At 51.0% G+C, this 10,794-nt stretch overlaps 1 protein-coding gene across 1 annotated transcript; it reads right to left on the minus strand.

Moving 5' to 3' along the window:
• Positions 1-643: 643 nt before the first annotated feature.
• Positions 644-2,979, minus strand: LOC150023149 (uncharacterized). Its single transcript, XM_090297738.1, has 4 exons — positions 2,217-2,979; positions 1,338-2,063; positions 1,089-1,234; positions 644-832 (listed from the first exon to the last, which is right to left on the minus strand). The coding sequence occupies exons 1-4, from the start codon at positions 2,977-2,979 to the stop codon at positions 644-646; spliced, it is 1,824 nt and encodes a 607-aa protein (XP_090153864.1).
• Between the last annotated feature and the right edge of the window lie 7,815 nt (positions 2,980-10,794).

The following is a 10,794-nucleotide window of genomic DNA, read 5'->3' on the forward strand; positions in this document are numbered from 1 at the left end:
TGCTGCCATCTAGGGTTCCTTTGCTTGGTATCCCCCTGTTACTTGTCCTGTGACCAATTGTGAGTCACTCTTTGCCAAGAGGCTCTGAGCACCCATTTCTTTAGCCAAAAGCATCCCCGCAATCAACGCCTCGTACTCCGCCTGATTGTTGCTTGCCTTGAAGGCGAAGCGTAAAGCTTGCTCGATTAAGACCCCATTAGGCCCCTCGAGGATTATTCCAGCGCCACTCCCTTGCTGGTTGGAGGATCCATCCACTGAGAGCACCCACTGTGCCCCTAATTCTAACTCTTGAGGATCTCCGCCTGGTGAAAGTTCTGCTACAAAGTCAGCATAGACCTGGCCTTTGATGGATCCCCGGGGCTCGTACTGAATGTCAAATTCTGACAACTCCACTGCCCAGCATACCATCCTTCCGGCCACGTCTGGCTTTTGGAGTACCTTCTGGATGGGAAGGTTCGTCATTACTACCACCGTAAGACTGTGGAAATAGTGGCGAAGCCTTCGTGCTGAGAATACCACTGCTAGTGCTGCCTTCTCTAGCGATTGGTACCTTGACTCTAGGCCTTGCAAGGCCTTGCTTACGAAGTATATGGGCTTCGTACTCCGCCTGATTGTTGCTTGCCTTGAAGGCGAAGCGTAAAGCTTACTCGATTAAGGCCCCATTAGGCCCCTCGAGGATTATTCCAGCGCCACTCCCTTGCTGGTTGGAGGATCCATCCACTGAGAGCACCCACTGTGCCCCTAATTCTAACTCTTGAGGATCTCCTCCTGGTGAAAGTTCCGCTACAAAGTCAGCATAGACCTGGCCTTTGATGGATCCCCGGGGCTCGTACTGAATGTCAAATTCTGACAACTCCACTGCCCAGCGTACCATCCTTCCGGCCACGTCTGGCTTTTGGAGTACCTTCTGGATGGGAAGGTTCGTCATTACTACCACCGTAAGACTGTGGAAATAGTGGCGAAGCCTTCGTGCTGAGAATACCACTGCTAGTGCTGCCTTCTCTAGCGATTGGTACCTTGACTCTGGGCCTTGCAAGGCCTTGCTTACGAAGTATATGGGCTTCGTACTCCGCCTGATTGTTGCTTGCCTTGAAGGCGAAGCGTAAAGCTTGCTCGATTAAGGCCCCATTAGGCCCCTCGAGGATTATTCCAACGCCACTCCCTTGCTGGTTGGAGGATCCATCCACTGAGAGCACCCACTGTGCCCCTAATTCTAACTCTTGAGGATCTCCTCCTGGAGAAAGTTCCGCTACAAAGTCAGCATAGACCTGGCCTTTGATGGATCCCCGGGGCTCGTACTGAATGTCCAATTCTGACAACTCCACTGCCCAGCGTACCATCCTTCCGGCCACGTCTGGCTTTTGGAGTACCTTCTGGATGGGAAGGTTCGTCATTACTACCACCGTAAGACTGTGGAAATAGTGGCGAAGCCTTCGTGCTGAGAATACCACTGCTAGTGCTGCCTTCTCTAGCGATTGGTACCTTGACTCTGGGCCTTGCAAGGCCTTGCTTACTGTACCTGGTCTTGTTCCTGGACCACTCTGTTACTGCAAAGTATAGGCGGAGGGGGACGCCCACCCGTGGCTTGCAGAGCACAGGTGGCGTCGCCAAGTACTCCTTTAGTTTGATAAACGCTGTCTCGCACTCTTCTGTCCACGTAAAACGACTATTCCTCTTGAGGCATTGGAAGTAGTGGTGGCCATTTTCCGCACCAGCTGATACGAATCTCGATAATGCTGCTATTTGCCCTGTCAGTTGTTGAACTTCCTTCACTGAGGTTGGTCTCCTCATGGCGATGATGGATGCACATTTGTCAGGATTCGCTTCTATCCCTCTTTCTGTGAGCATGAATCCTAGGAACTTTCCCGCCTCTACTCCGAAGACGCACTTCTCTGAGTTTAGCTTCAGGTGGTATTTTGATATGGTGGCGAACAATTCTTCCAGATCAGCCGCGTGTCGCCCTCTCTCGTTCGAGGTTACCACCATGTCGTCTACGTAGGCCTGCACGTTTCTTCCTAGCATTGGTGCAAGGATTTTGTCCATCAATCTCTGGTAGGTGGCGCCTACATTTTTCAAACCAAACAGCATTACCTTGTAACAGTAGCTACATGTGTCTGTCATAAACGCCGTTTTGCTCTCGTCCCGGGGATGCATCTTGATTTGATTGTAACCTGAGAACGCATCCAGGAAACTCATCATCTTGCAGCCCGAGGCACTGTCTACTAACGTGTCAATGTTGGGGAGTGGGTACGAATCCTTCGGGCATGCCTTGTTTAGATCCGTGAAGTCTACGCACATTCTCCACTTCCCATTTGCTTTCTTGACTAGGACTACGTTGGCTAGCCACTCAGGGTATTGTATCTCCCTGATGTGCCCCGCGTTTAGTAGCTTCTGAGTTTCTTGCTTCACGACGAGGCATCGCTCCTCATTGAACTTCCTCCGCCTCTGTCGCACAGGGCGGACCTTAGTGTCCACGGTAAGGCGATGGCACAAGAAATCTGGGTCGATGCCAGGCATGTCTGCCGCGGTCCATGCAAACGCGTCGAGGTGTCGTGAGATCACTGTCGTTACTTCTCTTCGTTCTTCCCGGTTCAAGTGGCGTCTTAATTTGAACGCCTTTCCTGCTATTTGGTTTTCCACCACGTTGTCGTCGGGTTGAGGCTGTTCACGCTGCGCGTTTACCGGGCAAGACTCGTTCATGGGGTCCTCTTCTATAGGCGTCGCATCGTCGGGCGTCGCCTCCTCTGCTTCTTCTTCCATAGGCGAGGCGTCAAGGCGTCTTCCATTTGTGCATGCGTCATCCCCAGGCATCGCTTCTTCCATGGATTTTGGCTCTGCTAATGAACATGAGGCGGGTGGTCGTTCAATTACCATGACCACACCTCTCTTTGTTTTTAAGTTGTTCTCATAGCACTTTTGGGCTTCTTCCTGGTCCGACTTGATGACTATCACTTTGCCGCTAAGGGCTGGCAGCTTCATCTTCATGTGGCGAGTGGAAGGTACTGCCCTCAACCTGTTTAGGGCGGGCCTGCCCAACAAAATGTTATAGGCTGAGTTGGCGTTAACCACCAGGTATCGGATGCTTTCGGTACGCAACGCCGTTCCATCAGTGAACGTCGTCCTCAGCTCCAAGTACCCACGTACCTCCACTGGGTTATCTGCAAATCCATACAAGCATCCGGTGTAGGGTCTCAAAAGGTTCGGGGACAACTGTAGCTTGTTAAAGGTCGTCCAGAACATGACATCAGCGGAACTGCCCTGGTCGACGAGAACCCTATGTACCCTCCTTCCTGCTGTAACTACCGAGATGACCACGGGGTCATTGTCGTGCGGGACGACATCCCGTAGGTCAGCCCTTGTGAACATGAGGTCTGATTCCCAAGGATCATCCGGGAATTCTTCTGCAACTGAGCTTACTGACCTCACATACTTTTTACGTTGAGAGGCCGTGGGCCCCCCTCTAGAAAATCCACCAGAAATGGTGTGAACCTCCCCATGGACTGGCATCTCGTGTGCCTGGCCCTCCTCTGGTACTGCTGTGGTCGTTGTTGTCGCGGGCCATGCGAGGTAATCCTTTAAGAAGCCACTCTTTACGAGTTCATCCAACTGATAGCCCAGCGCCAAACTGTTGTTAATGTGATGTCCAAATGCTTCGTGGAATTCGCACCATGATTCCTTGTGGGGCCCCAGGACTTTGTCAGACTTCGCTGGCGGCCTCAATCTGACTGCTATGTTGGGCACAACGATGAGGTCTTTGAGCTCCACCACAAAGTTGTGCCTCAGCGGTCTACTCCCCTCTCTCCTTCCTTCAGTTCGGGCCCTTGGCGGGGCCCTCCTCGCCTCGTAGGCGCGCTTTCTGTCTGGGTTCTGTCTCTCTGTGGTAGCTTCGTGGACCCTAGCGGGTTGTGTGTATATCTGCGCCCTTGGTCGTGCAGGTGCAGCAGGTATGCACTTCTCGTATGCCTCGCCCTCTGAGGCAATGTGCTCCAACGCTCGTCGCCTTACTTCAGCAAATGTCTTGGGAAGCCTGCAGTTAAGCGACTTACCAAAAGACCCGGGTTGTACTCCCTTCTTGAATGCGTACACAATCATGGGTTCATCGGTAGTACCCACCTTTACCACTTGCGCTCCAAAGCGGCTTATGTACTCCTTCAGGGTCTCCCCTTGGAATTGTTTCACGTCGAAAAGGTCGTACGAGACCGGGGCTGGGGCTTTGTTGGCTAAGTACTGGTCTCTAAATAGTCGTGAGAGTTGAGCAAAGGACGTGACGTGACCCTCTGGAAGGCTGACGAACCAATCCAGGGCCATTCCGGTTAAAGTGCTCATAAAGAGCTTGCATTTTACGTCGTCAGAGCCTCCGACCAACATCATCTGTGTGTGGAACGCCGCGAGGTGTGCCTCAGGATCCTCCTTTCCTTTGAAGGTCACCTTGGGCCCTGTGAACGTGTTGGGGATTGTTGTTCCTAAGATCGCTTGTGAGAACGGTGTGGTGAATTCCCTAAGTGGGGAGGCAGTCTCAGGTTCGTCTACATCGCGCCGATCGCGACGTAGCTCCTCGTTGGTACGGTGGAGCTCCTCGTTTTTCACCAGAGAGGCTGTGAGATCCGCTTGCATGCGTTCCTGATCTGCTCTTGAGGCTGCCATTGCTTCTTGCAGCCCTTGCACCATGCCCACAAGTTGTTGCATGGTCATCTCTTCGCTCCTGGAGCGCGGAGATCTGGTTGTCATGGCTTTCTGGAAACTTTCTCAACTTATCCGGGTTTTGGAGCTGTGAAACGTGTGTGGTGGGACTGACGTTTTATATCAGCCCCACGGTGGGCGCCAAATGTTCCGTTCGGCTGACCGGGATCGTCTTTGCGCGTGGCCTGTCCTCGCGAGCTAGGGCACCTTCGTCTTGCTCCGTTTGTGAGTACCTGAAAGAAGTGAACAAAGGGGCGCCCTCGCGGCCGTTTGCACTCCGACGATCAAGTCAGCTAGCGAGAAACATCAAAGTGACACACCCTTGGGAGGTGGTCGAAGAAACTGTGCTAAGTGACTAAAAACTGAGAACTAGAATGGTGTTGCCCTAATTGCCTTGTGCCCACTGTGAGTGCACCGCGAAGACAACTAGGGTTTCTCTCTCTATGTATCTGTGTGAATATAGGTTAAAAACTCGGTCCCCTTTTTCAAATGCCCCCCAGGTCCCTTTTTATACACCTCTCATCTTTTTAAAGCGCGTTAAAGCGCATTGAAAGCGTATAAAAACATTCCTTGGAACATTCGAATCTTAACTGAATTAACGCGTACCTTGGCAAACTTTAACTGAAACCTTTAATGAGCACGTGTGCCTTGCAACCTGTCCCTTTGACTTGATCGTTTATTCTGTGTAGAGGGTCCCACAGCGCCGTCACCCAACTTAGGGTTATTCTATCGTGTGAGCCTTCTTTCCTACGAAGTGCTTCCAGCTCGTGGGTTGACGTTCTGGGTGCCAAATCACGTGCCCCAATCACTGGTTACTTTCCCTGGGGTATATTTACCTTTCTCTCATACCATGCACGTGGTTCTCCCTGGTTATGGCCCTCTCACGGGTCGTATATGTTCCAGGGTCTCCCAGCAGTGGCGTGGATACTTCATGAGTTAGGGCATCCCCTTCTGGTGTTAAACTTGCGGCCTTGAAGCCGCCTTTCTCCCTCGGGCGATGCTTCTCTTTGGGCGACGCCTCACTTGGCTGACGACTCGAGCGGTCTACCTGCTGACTTCTCTTCCTTGGGTCCCTCGAGGGGCCCCCATCATGCGTTGACTCTGACCTTCGGTCAACGCCCGATGACGGGACGGTACAAATGGCAAGACGTTCAAACTGGGAAAGGCCTTAGACAGCAAGATACAAGACCAAATTGCCAAAGTGATAAGTAGACACCTGGATGCATTTGCTTGGTCCGCTTCGGACATGCCGGGAATCGACCCCGATTTCTTGTGCCATCGCTTAGCAATGGATCCCCAAGTCAGACCCGTCCGCCAAAGAAGGAGAAAGTTCAACGAAGAATAGAGGCAGGCGATCAAGGACGAGACGCAGAAACTCCTTGCAGCAGGCCACATCAGGGAGGTCCAGTACCCAGAATGGCTCGCAACGTCGTTCTGGTCAAGAAAAGCAGCGGGAAATGGCAGATGTGTGTTGACTTCACATACCTGAATAAGGCTTGTCCAAAGGATTCTTATCCTTTGCTAAGTATAGTCGCCCTGGTAGACAGTGCATCGGGGTGCAAGTTGCTCAGTTTTCTGGATGCCTTCTCAGGATATAACCAAATCAAGATGCACCCCATGGATGAAGAAAAGACCGCCTTCATGATAGAAAGGTCATGCTATTGCTACAAGGTGATGCCCTTCGGGCTGAAGAATGCAGGGGCCACGTACCAAAGGCTAATGGACAAGGTGCTCGCCCCTATGCTCGGGAGGAATGTGCAGGCATATGTTGACGACATGGTCGTGACATCCCTGGAAAAGAGCGGGCACGTCGCCGATCTAGAAGAATTGTTCGTTACGATAGCCAGGTACAAGCTGAAACTGAATCTTGAGAAGTGTATTTTCGGTGTAGAGGCAGGGAAATTTCTGGGATTTCTCTTGTCGGAGAGGGGAATCGAGGCCAAACCCGACAAATGTGCCGCCATTTTGGCAATGAGGAGCCCTGCCACTGTGAAGGAGGTGCAGCAGCTCACGGGGCGGATGGCCGCCCTGTCCCGATTCGTATCAGCCAGTGGAGAGAAGGGCCACCCATACTTCCAGTGCTTGAAGAGGAATAACAGGTTTGTCTGGACGAAGGAGTGTGAAGAAGCCTTCATAAAGCTCAAAGAATACTTGGCGAGCCCGCCAGTTCTATGCAAACTCCAAGCAGCAACGCCACTCAGGCTGTATTTTGCCATAACTGATAGGGCAATAAGCGCGGTGCTCGTCCAGGATCAAGATCAGGTCCAGAAACCCATCTATTTTGTTAGCAAGGTGCTGCAAGGCCCAGAAGTGAGGTATCAGGCCTTAGAAAAGGCGGCGCTAGCGGTTGTATTTTCGATGAGGAGGCTGCGCCATTACTTCCAAAGCTTTACGGTGTTGGTAATGACTAACTTACCCATCCAAAAGGTTTTGAAGAAACCGGATGTAGCTGGGAGGATGGTGAAGTGGGCGGTGGCACTGTCGAAATTTGACATCAAGTATGAGCCCCGGGGACCGATCAAGGGGCAAATCTTCGCCGATTTTGTGGTCGAGCTGTCCTCCGGAACAGCGCAAAACGCCAAGGATGACTTTCGTTGGGTGCTCTCGGTGGATGGGTCGTCTAACCAGCTCGGTAGCGGGGCTGGGGTTATTTTGGAGGGACCTAACGGGGTGTTGATAGAGCAATCCCTGAGGTTCGCTTTTAAAGCAAGCAACAATCAAGCAGAGTATGAGGCTTTGATCGTCGGTATTCTACTGGCAAAGGAGATGGGGGCAAAGGTGCTGATGTCCAAAAGTGATTCGCTGTTGGTCACTGGGCAGGTAACTGGTGAGTTCCAAGCCAAAGATCTACAGATGGCAACCTACCTGGAGTACGTGCAAGAGTTAAGGAGATCCTTTGTTTTGTTCGAAGTGGTGCACGTGCCAAGAGAGTAGAATGCCCGAGCTGACTTGCTAGCCAAGCTCGCCAGTTCGGGCAAGGGGGGCAGACAGAGGACTATTATTCAAGAAACCATGAAAACAGCTCGAGCATTCGTGGCAGACCACCAGGTTCTTCATGTTTGCAGGTCGACGGAAAGGACGGTGAGGGGCCATAGATCCCTAACGCAGGAAACTTTGAGGACGCCGAGGATCAGAGCGCGCCTAGCGAAAGAAGTAAGAACGATGCAAGTTTGCGCTATCCACGAGCCAGATACGTGGATAATGCCATACCAGCGCTACTTGGCCGATGGCGTGCTCCTAATGGACTCAACAGAGGCCAAAAAGATAAAGAAGAGTTCCAGCAAGTTTACCCTCATCGACGGCGAGCTGTACAGGTTCGGATTTACACACCCTCTTCTTGTATGCGTACACGGAGAGAAGTGCACGAGAATTATGGCCGAGCTCCACGAAGGGATTTGTGGGAGCCACATTGGAGGTCGAGCTCTGGCGACGAGGACTGTCCGCGCAGGTTATTACTGGCCCACAATGAGGGAAGATTGCAAGAGATATGCCCAGCGTTGCAAGCAATGCCAGCAGCACGCCGATTGGCACAAGGCGCCCCCAGAAGAGTTGAAGTCAATCTACAACCCCTGGTCGTTCCACACGTGGGGAATCGACATTCTGGGACCCTTCCCGTTGGCGATCAGGCAAATGAAGTATCTTGTTGTGGCGATCGAGTACTTCACGAAATGGATTGAGGCAGAACCAGTAGCCCAGATCACCGCGCACAAAATCCAGAGTTTCGTGTGGAAGAATATTGTGTGTCGTTTTGGCGTACCCAAGCGTCTAGTATCAGACAATGGGACTCAGTTCGCAAGCCACCTATTGAAGAAGCTGTGCGAGGACATTGGGACACAACAGGTGTTTGCTTCCGTGGAACGCCCGCAAACGAATGGGCAAGTGGAGTCCGCTAATCGGGTTCTGCTGAGAGGCTTGAAGAGGAGGTTGGAAAAGGCCAAGGGTCTTGGGCCGAGGAGGTTCCCCGCATAGTGTGGGCATATCATACCACTGAGCAATCGGGAACCCATGAAACCCCGTTTAGCTTGGTGTATGGATGCGAAGAGATGATTCCAGTCGAAATCCAGGAGAGCTCGCCGAGATTCCAGAACTTTGTGGCAGAAGACTCGGACGAAGAAAGGAGAATGAACTTGGATTTGATGGATGAGGTCAGGGAGAAAGCACGGGTGAAGGCCGAAGCAGTAAAGAGAAGAGTTGAGCGTAAGTACAACTCCAAGACAAAGCCGAGGCAGTTCAGAGATGGTGACCTGGGGATGAGGAAGGCCCACCAGTACGAGATGGAGAACAAATTGTCACCCAAGTGGACAGGACCATTCAGAATAACCGAAGCACTCGGGAACGGCGCCTACCGCTTGGAGACGCTGGAAGGAGGGGCGATTCCTCGCACTTGGAACGCCACCCATCTCAAGTTTTACTACAGTTAAGGCATTGTAAGTAGCAATTAACTCGAACAATTTAAGATGTATCAGTTTAAACAATTTTTCAAGGGGGCACTCTTTTTTCCTTAGGTTTTTAATGAGGCCACCCAATAAAGAAGGTTTCGAAGTTTATCGAAGTTTCCCAGTTATTAAGTTTGCATGCTGTTTGTTTTTCAAGCTTGTGGGGAGAGATTTTATTGCCCTTGTGTAGTTTTAAACAATGGTAAATCCAAATCGCATGCATCTAGTACAAAATTTTCGAAACATAAAGTTTTAAACCCTCATCGCCACCCGGCGATCGGAGGTGCAAGTTCAAGTTTTAAGTCCTCACCGCCACCCGACGATCGGAGGCACAAGTATTAAATTTTCTGACCGCCACCAGGCAAGAAAAAGATAAAAAAGACCTCCTCGCCTTGAGCGAGTGTAGGCGAGAAAAAGATCAAAAAGACCTCCTCACCTTGAGCGAGTGTAGGCGAGAAAAAGATAAAAAAGACCTCCTCCTCGCCTTGAGCGAGTGTAGGCAAGAAAAAGATCAAAAAGACCTCCTCGCCTCGAGCGAGTGTAGGCGAGAAAAGATTAAAGCCCTCCTCGCCCTGAGCGAGTACAGGCAAGAGCAGATCACAAGACCTCTTTGCATAAGCAAATTGAGGCAAGTTGAAAGCCCTCAACGCACCCAAGGGGGGAGGAGATGTAACCCCTGGGCAAGTCGAGGCATCAGAAAAAGTCCTTCTCACCCTCGAGTGAGTTCAGGCAAGCTGAAGCTGAAAAGTCAGGGGTGTTAATAATCTTAAGTATGGGAAAGGAGGGTTGGAGAAAAAACTCCTTTCCCTCGAGTGAAACACCAATATTGACCTAGTAAGACCAGCTAAATTAGAAGTTAAAGGGTGGTTGGGGGAAGTTCGCAGAGGACACCTCACCACCTAAATCATTGTTCTAAAACTCAGGGAGGTAGAGAAGGATCCGAAAGGCGGCTCTACCCCCAGATGAGGGAACAATGATTTAAGCTATCTCAGTTTAAGAACTCGGGGAAGGTAGAGGGAGATCCGGAAGGCAGCTCTCCTTCCAGATGAGCAAAGGTGGAGCCATGTGATGGCCCCGCAGGGGACATTTGCAGTTAAAGGAAAACGGCATTGCCGAAAACCCATGGCTTGGGATTGAAATAGAAAGAACATTACGCGGCGGCGATAGCATAGAAATTCGCTTATCCTTCGGTAGAGCGGGCGAATGGGATTGCAGATATTAAGATCGACCCACGCCCTTATTGCCAAATAAGTGGTTTCGCGTTAAACGTTATTGCTACAGCCTAACCGTTTTGCTTAAGTTAAGTTGATTTCCAGAGAATTAAGCGCCAGTTTGTGTTAAGTTAATCAGGCTGAGTAAAGGCCAGCCAGTCGAGCTAGTTGATCGCACAACGGATAAAACTAGAAGATCATAGATATATATACACATGAATATCAGACAGTTTGAGCAGAACAAAAGTCATTACATGGAAATCAAAGTTAACTACAAGAGGTTTCAAGGTGATAGAATTGAAGTGGCAGATGGGGGCAGTTAAGTTGGAGGCATCATTTTGCCATCCACCACTTCATTGTACACTGAAAACTCATAGAGGTCGAGATCGGGGAGTTTGCAAGCAAACTGCTCCAAAGCCGCTCCAAAGCCGGAAGTAAGAACTTGGGCAGCCTCAAGATGAAGCTCG

Source organism: Phaseolus vulgaris, chromosome 11 (genome assembly GCF_051622355.1).
Source record: "Phaseolus vulgaris cultivar YP4 chromosome 11, ASM5162235v1, whole genome shotgun sequence".
Classification (NCBI taxonomy): Eukaryota; Viridiplantae; Streptophyta; class Magnoliopsida; order Fabales; family Fabaceae; genus Phaseolus; species Phaseolus vulgaris.